General features: G+C 57.5%; 3 protein-coding genes across 3 annotated transcripts in view; 1 reads left to right on the top strand and 2 right to left on the bottom strand.

The window, feature by feature from the left end:
* The window catches only part of MTMR3 (myotubularin related protein 3), a 137,071-nt gene that overhangs the window by 113,347 nt on the left and 1,063 nt on the right, over positions 1–22,661 (bottom strand). The gene's annotated exons all lie outside the window — the stretch shown is intronic.
* On the bottom strand, positions 1,616–3,129 carry LOC126641522 (cytochrome b-c1 complex subunit 9). Its single transcript, XM_050318318.1, has 2 exons — positions 2,968–3,129; positions 1,616–1,833 (listed from the first exon to the last, which is right to left on the bottom strand). The coding sequence occupies exons 1-2, from the start codon at positions 3,106–3,108 to the stop codon at positions 1,795–1,797; spliced, it is 180 nt and encodes a 59-aa protein (XP_050174275.1). The 5' UTR covers positions 3,109–3,129; the 3' UTR covers positions 1,616–1,794.
* On the top strand, positions 3,238–19,150 carry ZMAT5 (zinc finger matrin-type 5). The gene is made up of 6 exons (XM_050318314.1): positions 3,238–3,300; positions 8,467–8,691; positions 9,104–9,166; positions 9,575–9,655; positions 15,803–15,914; positions 18,923–19,150. The coding sequence occupies exons 2-6, from the start codon at positions 8,565–8,567 to the stop codon at positions 19,050–19,052; spliced, it is 513 nt and encodes a 170-aa protein (XP_050174271.1). The 5' UTR covers positions 3,238–3,300; positions 8,467–8,564; the 3' UTR covers positions 19,053–19,150.

Genomic DNA, 22,661 nt, shown 5'->3' on the forward strand with positions numbered 1-22,661 from the left:
ACGAGCAGTGGGTGATGATCCAGGGTAATCCCAGAGCTGCAGGAGGAGCAGGGTGGTAGTAAGGTGGTAGTAAGGTCTGTAGGCACACCTTGGTGCCTGGTTTAACTCAGAGGGGGCTGGGGTGTGACTGGGGCTGTTGGCAGAGTGGTAGAAATGCAGCAGAACTGCCACAAAATGAGATGAAGTCCTGAGGGCTCCAAGATTTTTCTTTCAAACCTCCTGATGACGGGCAGAGGAAAAAGGGAATTGTATTCACCACTGTCCCCAAATGCTGTGTCCAGGGCAATCCCCTGCTAGGGTAACTCTGCTCTCCTGCAGCTCCTGCTCCCTGGGCTCCCTCAGTCCCTCCCTGCTGCCCACTGCAGTGCTGCCTCCCCCTCATCCTGCATTCAGCCTTGGTTCCTGCACCTCTCTCTGAGCTGCTCAGCGTGGAGCAGCAGCACTGCAGAGCCAGCTGGCACTCCCGGGCTGGGCTCGTCCCAGGAACACTGAAACCTTCCCCTTGAACGTCTCCACAGAGCACAGCTGGGACTGGCACAGCTGGGGTTGGGTTTGGCTCTAAAAACACCACGTTTTTTTAAGTCCTCCTTGTGTTTTTAGAGCAAATGTTTCGCCCCTGGTGCCCATTTGCAAAGGCAGTGAAGCTGCTGCCCCAGCGCTGGCTGAAATTCCTCCTGATTAGGGAAAATGAAGAGGGAAGGGATGTGGCTGCTGGGCTGGGGGACAGCAGGAATCACTGAGCCAGATCTCCCAAAAGAGCTGTGATTAACTGGATCATTACCCCAAACAGTACCCAAACATCCCTTCCTGGGGATACACAGGTGTTGGAAAGAGCCAGGGCTGGGCTCCTCGGTGAGGCTGCTGAGGAGGGAATGGCTCTGCCCAGGGAAGGGGGATGAAACTGGATCATCTTTAAGGTCCCTTCCCATCCCAACCATTCCATGACTCCCCTGATCCAGCTGCTGGGGGTGACTGAGCAATTCCTCTCCCTTCCCAGCAGCTCCCCTTGGATCCCAGGGTGGGGGCATGCTGGTGCTACCACACAAACCTACGGTGACTCCTGCCCCTGGAGCCATCTGAAGAGCCAGAAGGCACAGAAATAATTAGGGGGGGGATCCACATCCCTTTTGAGGAGGTTTTGGGCACACCACCCCCATTTTCAGCCCAGCAGTGCTGGGCACACTCAGCCTGTTCAGAGCTCAAGGGGCAGTGCTGGGCAGATTTACCAGTGCTGGGGCAGGGCTGCAGCAGCACCTGCAGTGCTGAGAGGGGCCAGGAACCTCCCCCAGCCCTGCACAGGACCAACAGATGATGTGAATGATTTTGAACCCCTTTTCTGTGAACAGGCCAGAAGAAAGACAAGAGCTGCTCCTCCCTCTCCGAGTTCTCCTCAGGTACAGGCCAAGGGTTGTCACTAAACCACAGCTCTGGAAGTGCTTTCAAGGCTTTCCAACCATTTTTAGGAGGCTTATTTGAAATTTTAGGCATTTTAAAATGCCTTGGAACTAAGGAATGGGGCTGTACTGACCCACTCTCCATCCTCTGGAGAGGGGGAGGCCCAAGGAAGCCAAAGGATGGGTGAGGTGAACACACACACAGACACACACACACATGAGACATGGACAGAGTTTTATTTGAACACTGTGAGTCAGGAACAGCAGCACCCCCGGAGTCCATCCTGCCTCACACCAGCTCAGTGGGCAGCTGATCCACTCTGGCTCGGAGCTGTTCCATCAGGAATCCATTCCCGGTGTCAGGAGGCCGAATCCTTCCCTGCTCCTGCTGCTGAGCTGCTCAGTTCTCATACTTGTGCTTGATGTGCTTCCACAGTTTCTGGGGGCAAAGCAAAGCAAAGGCTTTTCAGAGGTGCTGGGATAACATTTCGCTCTAAAATGTTATTTTATAGTTTATATTTTACAGTCACCCTGCCTGGGGAGGTGGGGAGGGAGCCCTGGGCTGGATCTGAGGGACAGAGGGAGCTCCTGGCTTTTAGTCTGGACAGGGAGGAAGCTGCAGAAAATCCCCTCCCTCCTGCTCTGGACTGGAGTATCCCAGTCACCCTGCCTTGAATTCCCACCCCGACCAGAGAGGGCAGTTCTGCTCCTGGAGATACAGGAACAGAACAATCCCAGTCACACAATCCTGGAATGGTTTGGAAGGGACCTTAAAGCCCATCCTGTTCCAACCCCTGCCATGGGCAGGGACACCTTCCACGAGCCCAGGTTGCTCCAAGCCCCATCCAACCTGGCCCTGAACACTTGCAGGGATCCAGGGGCAGCCACAGCTTCTCTGGGCAACCTGGGCCAGGGCCTCCCCACCCTCACAGGGAAAAATTCTTCCCAATACTCCATCTCTCTCTGCCCTCTGGCAGTGGGAAGCCATTCCCTGTGTCCTGTCCCTCCATGCCTTGTCCTCAGTCCCTCTCCAGCTCTCCTGGAGCCCCTTTAGGCCCTGGAAGGGGCTCTCAGGCCTTCCCCAAGTGAAGAGGAAGCCGCTGTTTGTCCCCTGCAGGTGACCCTGGGCAGTCACCATCCCGTTACAGCCGTGCTTGGGAACACGAGAACGACCTGATCCCGCTCACCCCGGGGCTCTGGCGCTGCGTCCCAGCACGACCCGGCAGCGCCCACGCCCTCCCCGTGCCAGGGCCCGCCCGGCCGAGCCGGGGGGGAGGAGGACAGAGCACAGAATCAGCTCTTTCTCCCCCCTCCTGCTCCCACCGCCTCCCACGGCCCTTCCAGCGGCTCCGCAGCCCAAGGGCAGCCTGGAGCCGCGACCACCGAGCGCCACGAGAGCCGTGAAGCCACACTGCGGGCCCGGGGACACGTCGGGAACAGTTCAGGACCGGCCCGGGGACACGTCGGGAACAGTTCAGGACCGGCCCCCGGGGCGTGGCCCAGCGGGGCCGGCCTGACCTTCAGCGCGGGCCCGCGCCCCTGGTGCCGCTGCCGGCCTCTCCCCGCGCCTTACCCCCTCGTTGAGGTGCTCGAAGAGCGCGTCGGCGCCCTGGTCGAAGGCGCGCTCGAAGAGCACGGCGCCCAGCACGACGGACAGCGCGAAGGTGGAGGTGCGGCGGAACAGCGCCCCGTACACCTGCCGCAGCAGCGCCATCTTGGCCGCGCGCACCGCGCCTGCGCGGCCCCGCGGGGGACCATGGGGGGTGTAGGCGGTGCCGGGAGAGCGGCGCGCTGTGCCCGCTGTGTGCGCGGGGCGTGCTGGGAGTTGTAGGCGGTGCCGGGAGTGCCGGGCGGTGTGCGGGGCATTGTGGGAGTTGTAGGCGGCGCGGCGCGGGCCTGGCTGGAGGTGCGTGAGCGGGGCCGGGGGGAGCGGGACGGGGGGGGCTCTGTGAGGGGATCCCTCTGAGGGGGATCCCTGTGAGGGGTCCGTGAGGGCTCCGTGTGAGGGATCTCTGTGAGGGGTCTCTGTGAGGGGTCCGTGAGGGCTCCGTGTGAGGACTCCCTCTGAAGGGTCCCTGTAAAGGCTCCCTGTAAGGGCTCCGTGAGGGGTCGCAGTGAGGGGGCTCCCGCTCGGCCCCGTCCCGCCCCGCTTCCCCTGAGCGGCCCCGCCGGGCAGCCCGAGGGTTTAGGTCGGGCTTTGTGCCGTGAAACCAGCCCGGCCACGGTTGTGCGGGCACCCAGAGCGGGCTGGGGCCGGGAGGCTGAGGGGCAGAGGAGGCAGAGTCCCCCCTGCCCTGCCCTGCCCTCAGGGGTGACGGGGACACGAAGGGGCTGTGGTCGCTGCCCTCTGCTCGCCCCTGGCGGAGCGGGGGCAGTTTGAGTGTTTTCTGGGGGTGTGGAGGGTGGTCGGTGACAGTGTGGGGTGAGAGGGAGAGTGGTGTGGAGCTCATAAATCATGGAATCGTGGGATGGTTTGGGTTGGAAGGGATCTTAAGGCTCATCTCATTCCCACCCTCTGCCATGGCCACTATCCCAGGTATCTCCAAGCCCCGTCCAACCTGGCCCTGGACACTTCCAGGGATCCAGGGGCAGCCACAGCTGCTCTGGGCAACCTGGGCCAGAGGACCCTCAGGCTCCAGAGGCCTCGGGAGCAGTGAGATGTGGCCCCATGTGGTAGAACAGAAGTGGGAACATTCCCTTTTGCCACCTTCTCCTTGTGTTTTTCTCTGTTTAACCTCAGTAAGGGCAGAGGGGTCCCAGGGTGGCCCAGGACAGAGAGACAAATTTGGGGTTAGGAAAGCAGGACAGACACTGGGGACTCAGGAATCCTAAAACTGAAGCTGTTCCCCCGCAGGGTTGTTGTTAAATGAGCATCTACATGAAATTCCAGAGCAGACCCTCAAGTGACTCTGCTCTGTCGTTTTGTTTGTCTCACCCACTCAGAAATAGCACAAGGTCTGGCTGCAGAGTCACTTCTCCTGATTTATTTATGTTTGGTTCTCTCATACAGCGACTGGGGGGATCTGTGGGATTTTTTTCTGGGTTAGGGAAAAGCCTCTGCTCGTGCTGGAAGCCTGGAATATGCCTGACACATTCCTGTGCCCTGTGTATGATGTTATACCTTTGGAATCACAGAATATCCTGAGCTGGGAGGAACCCACCAGGATCATCAGTCCAACCCTTGGCCCAGACACCCCAACAATCCCTGAGAGCGTTGTCCAAACCCTCCTGCAGCTCTGGCAGCCTTGGGGCTGTGCCCACTGCCCTGGGGAGCCTGTTCAGTGCCAACCACCCTCTGGGGGAAGAACCTGCCCTGGCACAGCTCCAGCCATTCCCTGGGGGCTGTCCCTGCTCCCACAGAGCAGAGGTTGGAAAAGCTCAGTTATTATTTTTCAAATTGAACTGCTCAGGATTATCTAAGACAAATGTCCCCAACAGTCCAGGAACTGCTGCCACCAGGCAGGTTTGTGTATGGTCAGGCTGGTGTTAATCCCAAATCATGCCCTGGATTTCCAGTGGAAGGTGTCCATGCCCCTGGGAAGGGGGTGGAGGGAGATGGGCTTTGAGGTGCCTCCCAACCCAACTCATTCCGTGATGATTCCGTGACAGGACAAGGGGGAGTGGCTTCCTGCTGCCAGAGGGCAGGCATAGATGGGATATTGGGAAGGAATTCCTGGCTGTGAGGTGGGGAAAGGCTGGGATTGAATTCCCAGAGAAGCTGTGGCTGCCCCTGGATCCCTGGAAGTGTCCAAGGCCAGGCTGGACAGGGCTTGGAGCAGCCTGGGATAGTGGGAGGTGTCCCTGCCCATGGCTGGGGGTGGAACTGGATGGGCTGTAAGGTCCCTTCCCACCCAAACCATCCCACGATTCCATGATTTACAGCAGGTAAATGGAAAGCAGGACCTGTCACAGGAAGGTGCCAGCAGACTCTGCCAGCCCAAGTCTCCCTGCAGATCTGAGCCCATTTAAATTGGCAGCTGAGTGTCATAAGCTTGACACTTGGATTTAATTAACTTCACATCTGCCTGGATATCCAAAGTGGCTGGAATGGCCCCAGGCCTGGGCTGGGAGAAGGCAGGAAATTGAGGTCAGGGCCCAGCAGCAGCTCTTGGGGCTCCACCCAGACACAGACAGTCTGTGTGTGCCCATTTCAGGGTCACCTTCCCCCCCTGCCCCGTGAAACACCCCCCAAGAGTCCCAGCTAAAATCTGTAGCCGGCACAGAGCAACGTAGAGTGTTTGGGCAGCGGCTGGAGCAGGGAAAACGTGGAATGATGGACAGAAGAGCTCGGGTGGAGCGGTCCCAGGCCCCTCACTGGCTGTGCCACGCCTGGGAGGTGCCTCAGTGCTCCGGGAGGCACAGCAGAGGAGTTGTGTTACACTTCTGTACAAGACAAAGCCCCCGTGGTTGTTTTTTTGTGTGTTTGCATTTCTCCAGGAGCTCTTCCAAGCTGGCACAGAGCCTGTCTGGGAGCGTCCGTGGCTGTGGAGGGTCTGGGGGGTCTCAGCTCCTCGATTCAGTTGCAAATCAGGGTGTGGAGCTGTTGGGAGGAGATGGGCTGTTCTTTACAGGGCAGCCACGTTTCCTTGATTTCATCGTGGCCAAGATGGATTTAATTAGGAGCCATCTCTGTTTGCAGCTGAATAATGCTCTTTGTTTATTGCTGGAGCCGTTTGGGGAGATGGAAATAGGTTGGGGCTGCTCAGAAAGCAGCTTTGATTGCTCCGGACTCGCCGAGCGCTGGTGCTGCAGAGAGCTGGCACAATCCAGCCAGATATCCATGCAGTGGAATCCTTAAAAAGATGGGAGCGAGTGTTGGGTGTGATCACTGGAGGGGCAATCTCAGTGAGAATCCCATGCTCCTCTAATTGCTTCATTCCTTCGTCCCCTGCAATGGGAATTGCTCAGAGAATTCCGGAGCAGCTGTGGGATCTGCCTGGAATCTGTAGGAGCTTTCTGCCTTGTTTTTTTTTTTGGAGGGGAAGGAGGGGGAAGGAGCTTCTGCAATTATTGCTGTCGGGGTGATGAAAGGGAAAGTTTGAAACCCGATTTCAAAGGCTGGCTGCTGCTGGGCTTCCGCAGGCACAATTCCCCGGGAGAGCTCTGCAAACTTGTGTGGGACCACTGCAGAATCTCATTTGTTTTCCCTGTTTGCAGCATCTCTGCTTCTGCAGAGATGGAGTGCAGGAGCCAGGGCTGAGACAGGGAGCTTTTTATGTCACCAGGAACTTTGGGAGACTGTGGAATGAGGTGTGAAAGGGGGAGTTCTCAGCACTCAAAAGCAGAGTCTGCCAGTGGGCCAGACGTGTTCCCTTTGGATTCCAGCAGCCCCACCACAGTGCAGCAAAGCGGGCTGGAAAACTCTGGGATGATCTAGTGAGGGATGAGGGAATTTATGGATCCCTGTTCATTAAACAGCACTTGGGTTTGGTTTCTTGGGCTGCAGCAGGACAATGTCAGCTGTTACAAATTCCAGGCAGGAGCCAGGTCTGATTGGGTTTGTGGATCAAGGAGTTTGACCACCTCCAACAAGGAGAATCATGGAATGGTTTGGCTTGGAAGGGACCCTAAAGCTCATTCAGTCCCACCCTCTCCCACTAGACCAGGTTGCTCCAACCCATCCAACCTGGCCTTAGACACTTCCAGGCATCCAGGGGCAGCCACAGCTGGTTTCCAATCCTGTTGGAACCTCTGAGTGTTTCACCTTTGGTGTGGAGGTTTTCAAGGCGATTCAAAACAATCCGAAAGTTATTCCATCAAATGCAGCTGGGGAGGCTTCACCTCAACCTGTGTCTGAGGCCTCAGGGATTTCCAGCAATTTGACTTTGAAGCTGCAGTTCTGGGGAGCAGGGGATGGATGGATGGATGGATGGATGGATGGATGGATGGATGGATGGATGGATGGATGGATGGATGGATGGATGGCAGGAGGTTTGGCAGCCCCCCCTGTGCTCGGCACACCAGGCTCCGAGGGATTGCCTGGAGCTCTGCTCTTCCTGCTGAGCCTGAGGAATCATCTGGGAGGCTGTGATTGATTCTGGTCCTGTTTTATTTAGGAAATCTTTATTTCTGCTGCTGCTCTCCATGCCATTTTTTAAATGCATTCAGCTGTCAAGGTGTCAAAACGTGGAGAGTTGCTTTTGGAGTTTATCTCCCAGTCCATCCATCTTTAGCTTTCATCAGGTGCCTTCACATCCCTCAGGAGGGAACTTGCAGCTCCTTCAGGGTGTCTGGGGCACCTCCAGCAGGGACATCCCATGGGATGGGTGCCTCAAAGGTAAAATACAGGCTGATCTCACCTGGAGCCAGTGGCTCCAGGCCCAGCATGGATGGGAGCTCCCAAATTCTGTCCTGTCTCTCCTCAGTTCTCCTCATCAGAGTCTCCAGGCTACCTGTGGGATATGTTTCCCTCTTCCCTGGGGGAGAAGGACCAGGAATGTCCAGGTTGTTCTCAGTGGCTGTGGAGTTGGGGTTGTTTTCTCCTGGCTGTAGGGCTGGTGTGATGTCCGTGCTGTGCTCGGGGCAGACACTCCTCGGTGCCACAGGCTGGGGAGGGCGAGGGGAGCAGGCCATGGTGTACAGGAGAAAAGGGCTGTCTGGGTGGGCTGAAGGAAGTGTCATGGCCTGTAGTGTTTGCAGGGCAGTTTCCCACCTGCAGGGCAGGTGAGATCACCTTTTGTTCTATCTCTGAGGATAAAACAAGTATCTTTGCTGAGTTCCTTCCTTTCCCTGCAGAGGTGGACACGGGGGAATTTCCTTCCTCCTACATGGCAGCTCGTGGAGGTTGTGGTTCAAGGTCCCCAGGACCTCCAGCTCCTCTGTTTGCACTCTGGATGGTTTCTGGTGCACCTCCCCTGGAGCCTTTGGCTCTCTGGATCTCTATTTTGTGTGAAAGGAGAATTCTTCCAGCAGAGTGACAGAGATAAATGCAGATCCAAGCCCTTCCTCTCATGTGCAGGCAGCAGATCCTGCCCCAGCAGTCTGTGATGGACAAGGATATAAACTGTTGGGTCTCACCTCTCTCTCTGTCTGCCAACCCCGAGTGATTGGAGTTGTCCTCCTTCGGAAGCAGGCGCTGTAAATCCTGGATCCTCCGTTCCCATGGCTGGGTGCCGAGGAGCTGCCTGATGGTTCCCAGGCCGTGCTGAGGCTGCTCTGCCAGGACAAGACATGGGGAAAAGGTACTTCTGTGACTACTGTGACAGGTCCTTTCAGGACAACCTGCACAACAGGAAGAAACACCTCAATGGAGTGCAGCACCTCCGGGCTAAGAGAGCCTGGTACGACTTATTCCGAGGTGGGTGCTCCCAGCTGGCTGCCACTCCCTTCCTGGGACTGGGGAGGGCATGGAGGAGGTGGGGCAGTGGGATTAGAAAATAAATCAGCAGGTGTGGTTCATCCACACTGATGACTCTGTGTGCCCTGGCGCTGTTGCATCAAGCAGTCTCAGAGGCAAAACGGAGACAGGCTCTGACTTGTCTCACTTGTCAGTGCCACCTGAGGAATGCGGTGGGAATGTGCATCCAGGGTCTCAGAGGAGAGCAGGGCAGTGCATTCTGGCTGCAGCAAGGACTGAGTTTAGGTTCAGCTGGCTGTGAGACCGTTGCCTGTGTGTTCTGTGCCTCCCTCTGCTTCCTGGGCTGTGTGGGACAGGGTGGGGCGTTGCTGGGCACGGGGGCTGTAGCTGCTCTCTCCCGCTGTCTCCCCAGATGCCGCCGCCATCCTGCAGGAGGAGCAAACCAAGAAACCTTGTCGGAAGTTCCTGCAGACAGGTGAGGAGTTCTGAGGTGGAAGTAAATCCCTGAGCTCCAGCAGCTCCATGGAGAGCCAGCCCGAGGGGCTCGGGCCTGTGTGTCCAGCATGCAGCTTGGAGGGATGATGGAAGTGGAGCTTGGGTTTGCCTGCACAAGGCAGGATCTCCTGTGGGCGCCTCTCACGGAGCTCCATGGCTTTTCCAAGTTTGGGAAAGAGCTTTGGCATCACCAAATCCACCCATCAACCCAGCACAACCGTGTTCACCATTAAACCATGTCTTCAAGTGTCACATCCACAAGTGTGTTTTTAAACACTTCCAGGCTGGTGACTCCTCCATTCCAGTGCTTTACAACCCTTCCCATGATATCTAACCTAGTGGATTTTGAAACTGAAACTGAATTTCCAAATCTCCCCATTTGTTCCAGGACAGTGTGATTTTGGGTCCAACTGCAGATTTTCCCACATGACAGAGCAGGACCTGGAGAAGCTCAGTGCTCAGGTTCAAGGTGAGTCCTCCAGCGAGGAAATGTCCAGGGGTCTCCTTGCAGGGGCAGTTGCTGCAGGGGGAAGTTGTGCAGGCTGTGCTCCCTCCTTGCCTCCCAGTGCTGGGAGAGCCTGGAGCCCGGGAATGCTGCAGTTTGTCCTGCTCTGGAGCTGCTGGCATGGACACAAACCTGGAGCTGGGCTGTGCTGTTACCACTTGGCAGCAGGAGCCTGGAGTGGGCTTTGTGAGCCCACGGGGTTTTGCTCAGTCAGGGAATAAAAACTGTCAGCAGCAGAGGGCACTGGTACATCACTTCCCCTTAAATTTATGGATTGGATTTCCCCCTCCTCTCTGCCATTACCAGGGAGCTGCTGCTTCCACCTGTGGGAAGAGCTGGCCTGCTGTGGGGCTGTGCTGAGGAGAGGACAGGGGGGCTTGGATCCAGGAATGGCCTCTGCTCATGGGGCTTTGGTGGAACTGAGGTGTGGGCAGAGGGTCGGTGTCACCTGCTCCCTGCTGGGAGCCTCCAGAGAACTTCTGAGCTTTCTCATTCTGGGACTCCCACCTCTTTTCCCTAAAAGGGGTGACAGCTCTGTTTTCTCCATAGTGGTTGGAGAAAATCACAGAATCGTGGGATGGTTTGGGTGGGAAGGGACCTTAAAGCTCATCTCATCCACCCCCTGCCACGGGCAGGGACACCTCCCACTATCTCAGGCTGCTCCAAGCCCCGTCCAACCTGGCCCTGGACACTTCCAGGGAGTGTGAGTGAGGTGTTGGTGAGAACCTGTGGAATGCTTGAGATCTCCACTGGAGATCATCTGGTCCCAACCTGCCCTTGCTCCAAGCAGGGTGAACTCAAGCAGGGTGCTCAGCAGCACTTCCAGTTGTGTTTTGAGTATCTCCCAGGCTGGAAACTCTGCAGCCCCGGGGGCAACCTGAGCCTGTGTTTGACTACATTCACAATTAAAATGTATATTTTTTTAAATATTTACATGGAAATTCCTTATGGAAATTCCTGTGTTTTGGGTTGTGCCCATTGTCTCTTGCCTTTGTTGGACTCCCTCCAGTATGTCCAGTACAGGGAGCCCAGCACTGGGCACAGCACCCAGACATGGCCTCAGAGCCCTCCTCGACCTGCTCCCAGTGCAGCCCAGCTTGGAGCAGCCCTGGTGCCCACCCTGCTGCCTGGAGCCAGCTCTTGGTTTGCCAGTAGTCTGGGAAAACCCGGCTGAACTTGGAAGCGTGTGTGTGGGATGTGAGATGTTGGGGGGGTGTGGGGCAGAGCCTGTCCCGGCCCCCTGAAGGGCCCGACTGGGGGAGGCCGAGCTCGGGGAAGGCTCCGGGGAGCTGTTCCCGCACTCTCCGTGCTGAGTCAGTGTGCGTGCCTGCCCGGGGTGACTCCGCATCGATCTCTGATCTATGCTGGAAGTCAATAAACCTCCGCGGGGACCGAGTGCTGCAGCCCTCCCCAGAGGGCAGAGCCTCCAGCCCAGCCCAAAACCTCTCCCTGCCGGGCCCCGGGGGTGGCACAGGGTGTCAGGAACCTGTGGCGTTTCCAGTCGGTGCCGGCTGTTCCTGCGGGGGAAGTGAGAGCTCCTTGGAGCGGAGCGGAGCTGCCGGGGAGGGCTGGCAGCTCCTCTGCGCTCGGGCAGCTTCCCTCGCCAATTACCCTGCTTATTGAATATTGACTGCAGTCAAACGGGTCGGCTCGGAGTGAAGCATTGGCTGCTGAGAGCCGCGCCCGGGGGATTCCTTGGAAACCTTGTATTTGTGTTAGGAGTGAAACGCTTAATTCACCAATTAGCCCTGAAGCAGCGCTGGCTGGGGAGGGTGCCGGTTGGGGAGCTCAGTCCTCACCTCTGGTGTGCGTGGCTCTGTGAGAATCCTGTGTGAGAGGAGCCTCGCACAGACCCTCACTGGGATCAGAGAGCCTGGAGGGGTTTGGTGGAGGGAAGGGCTCAGCAGGACGTGGTGGGGGAGAGGTAGAGCCAGGGGGACACTGCAGTGAGGCATCCGTGTCTCAGGGGCTGGGCTGAAGGCAAGCTCGTGTGTGGCAGGCTGTGTTACACACACAGGAGACCCGGTCCTCCATCAGTACCGTCCCATTTGCATTCCCAGCCACCCCTGGGGGTTCTGTGCCACGGGCCATCCCAGGCCACAGCCAGCGGGATGGACAGCGTGGGCTGGAGCAGCGGGCTGGAGCAGCCTGCCGGTGTCCACGGAGATTTCCCGGCTGGGAGGTTCGGACAGGCTTGGAGCCGGCAGTGGGTGGTGATTTGAGAGGAGCAGAGAGGCTGGAACCTCCAGAGCCTCCCCACCTTGTGCAGAGCCTGGTGGGACCGTGCCGGAGGTGACCAGGCTGGTGAGATAAAGGGACAGTCTCCTGGTGGGTCCACAGTGCTGCTTAACCCCCCTTTCCTCAGCTCTGGTGCAGGCAAAGCCTCGCCTGACTTTTTTAAGCACTGCTAAACCGTGAGGGCACTCTTTTTGTCATGTAAATATTGAACCTGCGCCTGAGTCTCCGCTGAGTGTAGCTCGCTAACAAGGCATTTTTATCTCAGCCAAAGGAAACATTACATTGTCCTTAACATTTGGCCTTTTTAATGCAGGGAGTTCACCCTGTTGTTTGTGTAAGTCTTGTGGGTTAGGTAGGAAAATTTCTGGACAGTTCCCTGTTCTAGAACAGCTTGGAGCGTGGCCTACTTTGGCTTCAGCATCTCTGCACCCTGTAGAATAGCCTCATCAAGAAGCAACAGTTTACACCTTCGGCAGGGAGGGAGAGATATTCCCAGCTGCTCCTGCATCAAAGCATTAGCCTTCTGCATCTGCTGCATCATTCATCAGCCAGACACTTCCAGGCTGTCATTTTAAGTACAGTCGTGTCAGAAAAAGTCACTGTCAAATTGCCATCCTCTTGCTCAGAGTTATTGGCTCCCTGTAATCCGTGTCCCCGGTGCAAGGGGAATCAACCCAGCCCGGGCTCTGGTGAGCTCCAGCCAGGCAGGGCTGCGAGGGGAGGGCGAGGGCACAGCTGGTGGAGTGTCTGTGGTGTATCCATGAGATTGGAAGGACACGAGGGACTCTGCTGGGGTGGCTGCAGCCAACTGGTTTAACTGGGCGCTGAGCGGGAGGAGAGCTCACAGTCGGCTTGTTCTGCTGCTCCTGGCACGGGGATTCATCAGCATCATCTCAGCCATGGTTTGACACTGTTCATGTGCTCTGGAGGAGTTTGGGGTCCCACATCACCTCCCCCCCCAGGGAGGCAGCTGAAGGACTTCTTGTGCATCCCCTTGCTGGGTGACCCTCCCGTCCTGGGGGCTCCATCTCTGGGACAGAGATGCCTCGCTCAGGAAGAGACCCCCTGGTAAAAGTTGCATGGGTAGGGAAGATAATGTGGGCTCCCACTCTGGCATCATTAGAGGTGCTTCACCACTACAGACACTCTGTTAATTGGCTGTAAATAGACTTTGAAACAAACACCACAGTGAGGAGGAGGAGGAGGGCAAGCACTTTCACACCCACTGCAGCCTGGCCACGGGTGGGGAGGAAGGGCTGGTAAAGGCCTTTCAGCTACTTCTTGGAATACCTGTTGGCATTCAGGAGGTGTTGCCAATCTCAGGGGAGGTTTAGTGGTCCCTAGATGGGATGTGTGTGCTCCAGAGGAAGATGAGATGAAAGAATCACCTTTCTGATGGCATCGAGGCAGGAGGGTTGCCTGTCCCTGCTGCCCATTTCTGAGCCTGAGGGTTGGGATGCTCTGGAGCAGTAACTCAGGCAGTAGTGAGAACAGGGATATCTTTCTCAGGGGGACACCTGGGGCCTCATTTAGCCCAGTGTGAGCCTGAACTGATCCCACTGCAAGCAGGGAACTTTTCTGGATGGGACTGAAGTTGGGGCTGCTCAAGTCCCTGGACTCCCACCAGTTCCTGGTGTGGTGCTCAGGCTCCCTGCTCTGAACAGAGAGGCTTCATCTGTTAATGGTGTGTTCTGTGTTGGGCTTTGAGCTGGATGAAGAGGAAATCTGGGTGGTGGGAAGAACTGGGAGAGGTTTCTCTGCGATTTTCTTCCCTGACTCGTCACAACCACTGCTGGTCCCCTCGCCAAGGTGGGATGTGCCCAGGTGCTCAGCAGATGGAGACACCTGGAACAAAGGGAAGTAAGGTGGTCAAGGCTGCCAGGGAAGTCTAACCTGGGAGCTGGACCTGCGTGCTCTGAGTCTGAGCAGTGCCCAGCTCTGCAGACTGAGCTTCTTGGCTGCCCCTTCCCCACCTGGCCAGGTGGCTGGGCTGACCCCAGGTAGTTCTGCAGGGGCTTTGATCCTGGGGAACAGCTGTAGGAGCCTGGAATAGCCCCATCTCCAGCCTTATCAGCAGGTTGCAGAGCAGCACCTGGACATCAGGCCCACAGCGGGCTGCCTGTGGTGGCACCAAGTACATCGTCACCCTCCCAGCAGCACCAGATGAAAAGGCTGGATGACAAATTATCCATCTCCGGCTGCTCATTGTGTAGCACATTCCTGCCATCCTTATTAATATTCAACAGGCAGATGAATAATTGGTTGCCAGCACGAGGATGAAGTGATCCTTCACTCTGCCCAAGCAGTATTAATTTCACACCCTGTCTGGAAACGTGTAATATTTTCCTTAAACGTGTGACATACAGTGGGTGGGGGCGGAGGGGGCTCCTGGGGGGCACGGCTGCAGGTGGCTCTGCCGGGCTGGCTGATCCCTAAATGGGATCAGGGATCCCCTGCAGGGCTGGATGAGCAGGGCAGAGGGCAATGACACACAGCTGCCTCTGCTCCCTTCTTGCTGTCAGCGGTGGTTGGTTTCGGGTTGGTTTCCCGAGGGTCACGTTCCCTCGTCACGTTAGGTGGGAAGTTTCCAGCAGGCTGGAGATGTGATCGCTGGGAGCAGCTCCTTGTCCCGCTGCGCCTGTCATGCTGGCAGCACTGTGGCTGTGGCAGTCACAGAGGCAAGGGCTCCTGCTAGACCCTGTTCTCTGCCAGCTCCCTCCCTGCTGCTGGGGACACCGGGCAGCTCTGCTAACTGGGCACCTGTGGAGCTGTGCCCAGTGGGAGGGACTGGTGAGCACTGGGCTGCCCCGCTGGCTCCGTGCCCTCCTGCCCGGAGAGGACAGAGTGTCTGCAGGACAGGGTTGTCTGCAGGTATCTGCCCCACACACCCCCCGGGCTGCTGGAGGGGCTGAAGTGTTGGAAGGGCCCTCACTGGACAGCAGAGGTTTCCTGCTGGTTTCCTTCCTCATTCTTAACTTGCATGAGAAATATAAGACAAGGAGTAATGGGTTCAGACTGAGAGGGGGGAATTTAGGTTAGATATCAGGAAGGAATTGTTCCCTGGGAGGGTGGGGAGGCCCTGGCCCAGGTTGCCCAGAGAAACTGTGGCTGCCCCTGGATCCCTGGAAGTGTCCAAGGCCAGGCTGGACAGGGCTTGGAGCAGCCTGGGCTAGTGGAAGGTGTCCCTGCCCATGGCAGAGGGTGGAATGAGATAGGCTTTATGGTCCCTTCCCACCCACATCATTCTGTGCTCCAAAAGCAGGAGCTGGTCCCCTGGCTCCCTCTGCCCTGGCTGTGCCCCCATGCTGGTGACAGCTCCTGCCCAGGCTCTGCAGGGCTGGGGACGTGTCACAGTGGGCACCGTAACCAGCCCTGACAGCAGCTCTGACATCCCTGGGCCGGCTGTAACTGCTCCCAGAACCTCCCAGACTCTCCTGGCCTGCCAGGGCTGCACCGACTCGGACACATGGCCCTGTCACTCCCACCTAATCAGGCAGAGGTGGCACAGTCCCTCCTGCCAGGTGGAGGGACCCCTCTCTGGGAGCAGCTCCAGGCTCAGGGCCAGCCCAGGCTGTTTGAGGTGAGGATGAGGATGATCTGCCCCGGGGGAGATGTCACTCAGTGCCACCGTGCTGGCTTAGCCCTTGTCCCCAGCTCTGCCTGGCTGGAGCTGTCACCAGGGATGACTCCAAGCATCAGATGGCAGGAGGGCAGAGGAGGAGGAGGGGCTGCCACACTCTCTCCACCATAGGAAACTGTGCAGGGTAATGAGCAGCGGGTTTAATGGAGTGGAAGGACTGCAGCACCAGGGCCTGGTGGCCTCACGGCCCTCCCTCTGATCCAGCCCTCCCTGATGTCTCCCTCTCTCACCAGGGGAGAAGAGGCTGAGGGAGCTGCGGCAGGAGGGAGCAGATATCCCACCTGGCACCATCGAGGACTGGCTGGAGAAGAGAGCCCAGAGACTGAGGGTGGCTCAGAGTAACAGGTACAGGTGTCTGGGATCACCCAGGTGTGCTCTGGCTGCTGCCACCGTCCCTCAGGGTGCAGGGGAGGATCCCCCAACAGGGGTGGGATGGGGGAAGGTGCAGGTTGTCAGAGATCCCAGCTCCATGGGAGTGATCATTTAACACACTCCCAGCACATGTGAGGGGCACCTGTGTGGATCCAGCCCTGCCTGCCCTGCCAGAGGTGTGTCCACACCTGTCCCTGTGTGTCCCCCTGTGTGCCAGGGGACAATCCAGGCCTTGGGAACAAGGCACACCAGCAGGCTGCTCCGTGCTGTCTGCAGGGTGCACAGACACACCTGCAAGGACAGTGCCAGCGTGGTGGCAAGTTATCCATGCCCAGAGTTTGGTGGCAGGGACCTGGTCTCATCTGTTGACAGCTCCCCCAGCCCTGCCTGCCCTCCCTGCCAGGGGGAGGCTGGAACTGGCTCCTCCTCACAGTATCCACTCGGATTCCGTGCCGGCTGTTTCCTGGCTCACCTGACTGTGCCGCAGGCTTAATGGAATGACATTTGGGCACGTGCCAGATCTCTCTTTGTTCTTTCTCTGTTTGCTCCTGTCCTCTCCCTGTTTGGCCTGGGCAGGATCTTCCTTCTGCTGCTTGTCTGGGCTTGTTGCTCCGTGACTGTTCTGTCCCTCTGTGCCTGTTCTGTGCCTCAGCTCAGCTGCCCTTGGCCCTGCAGTGGTGCCCACATTCCAGCCCCAACACTTCACTTGCCCCACTCTGCTTGTCCTGAATCCCTGGATTTTGGGGTGGGTCAGTTCTTACAGAAGATAGCCATCCCTATTCCCAGAGGGATTTCCTCAGAGGGTTATGCTCAGAGGAATTTCCAGACCTTCAGAACTTGGTCCCTGCTGCCCCCATAGATACACAGAATTTCCAGGGTTGTTGCCTTTTCCTCAGCCTCCCCGTCCCTGCAGGCTCAGAAACCGTCTGCTACAGAAGCTAAACACCAACTATTTAAACTTCCCTTCCTCTATCCAGCCTCTCCAGTGCCTGTCCCTGTCACCTCTCTTCCCCCCTCGTGCTCTGCAGCCCCACATTCTCCTTCTGAGCCCCTGTGGGCTTTGCTTTGTCTGCCACAGAAGCTGTTCTGTGTTGCCAGGGCCTGTTTTCAGCAGGTCCCTGTGCTCCTGGTGCCTGGGGAGCCCATTGTGGCCCTCCTGAAAGCACTTTTAAGGACAAGGGGCTCCCTCTCCCCCCTGCAGCCCTTGAGGTTCCTGAAATGTGAGGATCCTTGGCACCACACTGGACTAGAAGTCCATGTCCACGGATGGGGAGCTGCCCCACTGCCTTCCACCCTTCCCTGTCCCAGCCCTCTGTTTGGAATCCTCCACCTGGTGCCTGTTTCTGAGGTCAGGCTGTGCCTTTGTTTTCTGGAGAGCTGGGGTGGAGCTGTGGGGAGTTCCTGGGGCTCGGAGCACCCTGGGCTGGTGGAAGGTGTTCCTGCCCTTGACAGGGGTGGAAGGAGAGGAGCTTTAAGAGCTTTAATATCCCTTCCCACCCAAACCAGCCTGTGATTCCATGATTCTCTTGGCAGTGGAGCTCTGCCAGGGTGGGATTGATTTTTACCCTGGTTTCCAAAGGAAACAGAGGGTGTTGATTTCCATCAGAAACAAAACTTGCTGATTCCCATCAGAAGAGGGTCTGAGGCCTCAAAGCCTCCGAGGTACCACAGGTTTCATGAGCCTGGGAGAGGGCAAAGGGGAGGGATCCCATTAACACCTTCTGAAGAAAATACTCTTGACCTTGCCCAACCCTGGAAAATCCACGTGGGACAACAGCTCCAACTGTAGGCAAACCTTTGATAGCACTTGTAGCTTATGAGACCCCAGGGAATTGAGTACCCAGGCGGCATCTTCCCTATTGATTAGTCCTGCTGCTCACGGAGCAGCTCGTGAGGTGATGGCTGTGCTGTTCCACCCTGCAGCATTCCCTCTTCCCGAGCCACAGTGCTGGGCTGTGACACCAAATACCCCTTCTCCAAGGTGCTGCTGCCTGTCCTCAGTCCTGTCTCATCTTGGGCATTCTCTGGACAATCCCCATCCCAGAGATAAACCCTAAGCCAAGTGACTTTGCCCTGTGTTGGTTGGCTGGAACACACTCAGCTCCTGGAGCTGGCTCTGGGCCACGGCAGCGGCCCCGCAGGGAGGGGAGGGTGCTGCTGCTCCCTGGGGTTATGTAAAACACTTTGATTAGGTTTCTCCTGGCATAACAATTAAAAAGATTCATCAGGATCCGAGGTAGAGGCCTGAGAAGCCACAAGGCTGCTGTCAGGGCTTGGGGGAGAGAACAAATGAGCTTCCTGCACTCAGGAATTAATGGAAAAGATGCAGTTTCCCATGAATTTAAACCTGCCCAGGTCAAGCTAGAGACAAAGTGATGCTTCTTGCTCTTGCACTTCAGCCCAGTGTGGTGTTTGCAGGGGCTTCAACCAGTAAACCTGAGGGAGAGAGGCAGGGACAAAGTGATTCCCAGGCTGAGGGTCGGAGGAGGAGGCCTGTTCCCTCTGCTGAAGGGTCCTTGGGTGAAAACACCCCATTGGTTTGGCAGCTCCTCCATTTCCGAGGGGCCCTTGTCCTTTGGGAAGTGCGCAGCTGGGATTTGGGCTGCTTGGGGAGAAACATCTGCTGATCCTGTTTGTTGTTCTCCCAGCTCAGCTGTGGGAGGAGTGGGGAGCGGAGGGGATGGGCCAACCCTGTTCCCAGCACCGGGCTGTGCCCTGGGGGGCTGTGCCTGCTGACCCCCCTCAGTGCTCCCACCTGAGTTCCCGCTGGCAGGCACTGCTTCTGGGAGCACTGGCTGCTCGGATGGGCTGGGGATGGATTTGGGATGGATTTGGGATGGGGGTTGGGATTATCCCTACTTGATGATAACCAAACCCCTCCTCTACTGCGGGGGGCACAGGGAAGCCCAGCCCAAGCATGGCCTTGCTGCCCGACTGAGACAGCCCAGCTCACCCCATCCCTTTCCATGTCCCCCTCACAGTGCTCTTCCCGAGAAACCGGCGCCGTTCCAGTACCCCCCGGGCTGGCCCCCAGTGCAGGAGCTGCCCCCGTCCCTGCAGGCCCCCCCGCCTGGGGGGTGGCCAGTGCCCCCCACCCTGCAGTGGGGCTGATGGGGGTGGAGTCCTGCCTCTGCCCTGGCAAAGGGATGGAATTATGGAGTTATTTATCTGCACTTTTCTATCAATAAAGCCCTCCCCCCTCCCTCGCAGCCCGTGGTGTGTGTCGTGTTCCTGCTCTCCCGGCAGCCTCCCCTGGGCTCAGCTGCTCCGAGGTTTGTCTCCCTGCCTCTGGAAAGTGGATCTGTGCTCAGCAGAGCTCCAGCCCTGCTCAGGGGCTGTCTGCTGTCACCTGGAGCAGACATTCCCTGTTTCCCAGGGCAGACTTGGTCCCCTCAGAGCACTGCTGTCTGCACTGCCTGCTCTCAGTGGAGCTCCATGCTGGGCTTTGTGATCCAGGCTGGAGAAGGGAGCTGCAGCCAGGCTTTTGGAATTGATGTTTAATCTCCTCAGGTGTTTATGATTTATGTTTGTTCCTGATAAATTCTGGGTGTGAACCTGCCTGTGTCCAGGAGCTCCTAATGAAGGGCCTGGGGAGCTCCTGCTCCTGCTCCTGCTGTGCTGGAGGTGAGGGGCAGGGAGGAAAAATATCCCAAGGTTTCTCCGCAGGGAGAGTTTCACAGACTTATCTCTCCTCACCAGAAAGGGAGGGATGAGGGAGGCCCTTGGCTTTCTCAGCAAGGGAAGTGGGTGCTCCATCTTCCCTGGGTGAGGGGGGATCCTGTCCAGCAGCATCCCGGGATGCAGCAGGGCTGTCCAGGAGGGCTGTGCCCGCTGCCAGTGCATTCCAGGTTTGGCCAGGCACGGAGGTGGTGGGTCCAGATTCATGAAGAGCAGGGGCAGCAGCCAACTGCCCGTGGCCAAATCCCGCCCGGATCACGCTGACACCGGGACAGGGAGAGCTCCTGCCTTGGGATGTGATGGCAAATTGTCACGGGAGCGTCAACCCCTGAGCCCCAGCTCTGACAGGAGCGGGGACTGGATGTGACAGCAGCCTGGAAGCAGCCTTGGCCGGAGCCTGGGTGAGCTCTGAGCCAAACTAGAGGTGTTTTTATCTTTCCAGGCAGGAGCGGGAGCACAGGGCTTGGGCTCCGAGGATGCGGTATCAACCCCGTGTCCCATCCTCACTTGCCTGTGCAGTGGGGTAACAGTCATTCCTTTGGGAGGGAATTTGGGGTGAATCAGGGTCCCTTGGAGCACTGGGCCCCCACCTCCAAAGCAGAGGCCACAAAGGAACCCCAGGGGCTGTGGAATGCCAGTGTGCTCCACAGTGGGAACATGAGCTGTACCTGCTCTCTCCAAGTGTGGAAGTGCATCCCTGCACCCCCAGCCTGGCTCGGGAGAACCCCGAGGAGCTGGGGAATGCTGGGGGGCTCAGCCTGTCCCCCTCAAGCCCTGCTGACTGGAGGGGGACAGTGGCTTCTCTGCTTTTGGCAGCAGGAACTGGGACAGGCACACGGACACCCAACGAGGCCACCGGCACTGATGGATCAAGGAACTCCCACTCCTGTCTCTCCCAGACTTTTTTGTTCCCCAGTCAACCATCCAAATCCTTCCCTGTTCCTCACCTGAGTTTGGAGCTGTGCTTCCATCAGCCCCCCAGGCCCATCCCTGTTCCGTGTGCTCCAGTGCTGGTGGGTTTTCCAGCTGACCCAGGAGGTGCTACTTTACCCAATACCAAAACTTCACGGCTCCAAAACTGCTCCCCAGATCCAGCTTGGATTTGGTAGAGACACATCTCTGGTGGAGAGGCCGGAGCTCCCGGCAGCTCCCTGGGTGAGCTGTGGAGCCTGACTGGAAATTAAAATTCCGGTGTAAAACACAACAGCCGCAGCCTCTCCACACTCTGCCTCGCTCCCAAAGAGATGAGCTGCTCCTGGAGCCGAAATTCCCAATAAAACCCGAAAGGCAAGAGCAGGAGCGTTCCCTGCTGAGCTCCAGCCTGTCTGGGGAGTGAGAGGGGCTGGTCACGGGGGTTAATTAAAATGGGGGTTTTCCCACAAAAGCTCGTGTGATCTGTGGCCCATGGGCCTCATTCCCTGCAGGATGCCATGGATCCACGGAGCCAGGCATTCCCTGTAGGATGTCATGGATCCCTGGAGCCATGTAAATCCTGGGGGCTCGGAGTGGGCCATAAATCACAGGTTTATGGGGGTGTTAGAGCGGTGTCAGGAGGTGTAACGATGCCAAAGATCACCACCAGGATGGGACACGACCCCCGTGGGCTCATCCGTGGAAAAAGGCTGCAGGAGGAGGACAGGAGCAGGACGGGGCTCCTGGGGGATGGCTGGTACTGGATCCCTAGGGATGCTGCAGGGATGGACTCACGTCCCCGGCGTGGGGCTGAGGAGCTGCTGCCCGATGGTGGAGCACGAGCCAAAGTGCCTTTGCTGGAGCAAGAGCCGGAGTAATTTATCAGGAAGCTTTTAGGGAAATGAGGCCCTGCTGGGCCCCGGCCAAGCACAGCCCCGCTGGGCTCTGCCCGTGTCCTCTGGCAGCTCCTCCCGGGAGAGGGGGCATGGGGACGGGAATGGGAGTGGGAATGGGGACAGGGGTGAGGGCAGGACAGGGGCAGGGATGGAAATGGGAATGGGGATGGGACTAGGGATGAGAATGGGAATAGGGATAGATGTAGGTGAGGGATGGGAATTAGGGGAGGGGACAGGGGACAGGGATGGAAATAAGCATGGGAATGGGGATGGAGAGCAGTTCAGGGATGGGGGTAGGAATAGTGATGGAGATGGCGACAGGGATAAGGATGTGTCTTGGGATAGGGAGATGGGAAAGGGACAGAGAGGAGAATGGAAATAAGAATGGGAGTGGGACTGGGGATGGAGATAGGGACAGGGATGAGGAAGGGACAGAGACAGGGATGGGGAGATGAGACCAAGACATGGACAGAGCTGAGCCCTTCTCACACTCCTTGCAGCACCAGAGAGAGAAACAACCACTACCAACTTCTTCCCTTCGTGTTCCAAACACTTCCCAGCGCTACGGAATCACACCCTGCCACTCCTGCTGGTTTGCTGCCACTTTTGCTCCGGCAATGCCCGTGCCCGAGGACCCTGCACAGGTCCTGCCCCCTCCCACCTCCCCTCGCCCGCGGCAGCTCCACCTCCCGGCACATCCTCCTTTTTTTTTCCTCCCTTTCCTGGCGCTCCCTAAATTGAATTATCCCGGAGCAGCCGCATGATCCGTCCCCGCTGCGGCAGAGCGGGAGCAGGGCCGGGACCCTCCTGCATTCCCGCCTGCTCCGGAGTCAGATCTGCCAATCCCCAATCCTGCCTCAAGAAATCCGCTCTCCCAATTCCCGTTAAAATTAATTGGGCAGCTTTGAAAGGCTGAGCTGGGGGTTTGGTGGGGAAGGGGGGGGGGAAATCGCCTCGTTCCTTTCATCTAATTTGTTTCTTTTATGTCATTGTATTTTCTGGCAAATTAAATTGTCCTCGTTTCCTTTTTTGCTTCCCTTATGTTTGTTCACAGTGTCTATAATAGACCTGGTTAAATATATATATATATACACACACATATGTCTCTGAGGCCACGTGGCTCCTTTGGAAATGCCAGTTCATAAAAAACCCAAACTTTCTGCAGGGAGATGGATGAAATTTCATTACGGACACGGAGCCTCCCGCACTTTGTGAGGCAACCGGAATGATTTCA

Source organism: Myiozetetes cayanensis, unplaced genomic scaffold (assembly GCF_022539395.1).
Source record: "Myiozetetes cayanensis isolate MyiCay16 unplaced genomic scaffold, myiCay2020 scf21, whole genome shotgun sequence".
In the NCBI taxonomy this organism is placed as follows: domain Eukaryota; kingdom Metazoa; phylum Chordata; class Aves; order Passeriformes; family Tyrannidae; genus Myiozetetes; species Myiozetetes cayanensis.

Coding starts and splice junctions, on each gene's coding strand:
- LOC126641522 (XM_050318318.1), bottom strand. CDS start 3,108: ATGGCGCTGCTGCGGCAGGTGTACGGGGCGCTGTTCCGCCGCACCTCC. Junction 1,834..2,967: donor TCGAGCACCTCAACGAGGGG/GTAAGGCGCGGG, acceptor CTTTGCCCCCAG/AAACTGTGGAAGCACATCAA.
- ZMAT5 (XM_050318314.1), top strand. CDS start 8,565: ATGGGGAAAAGGTACTTCTGTGACTACTGTGACAGGTCCTTTCAGGAC. Junction 8,692..9,103: donor CTGGTACGACTTATTCCGAG/GTGGGTGCTCCC, acceptor CTGTCTCCCCAG/ATGCCGCCGCCATCCTGCAG. Junction 9,656..15,802: donor GCTCAGTGCTCAGGTTCAAG/GTGAGTCCTCCA, acceptor CTCTCTCACCAG/GGGAGAAGAGGCTGAGGGAG.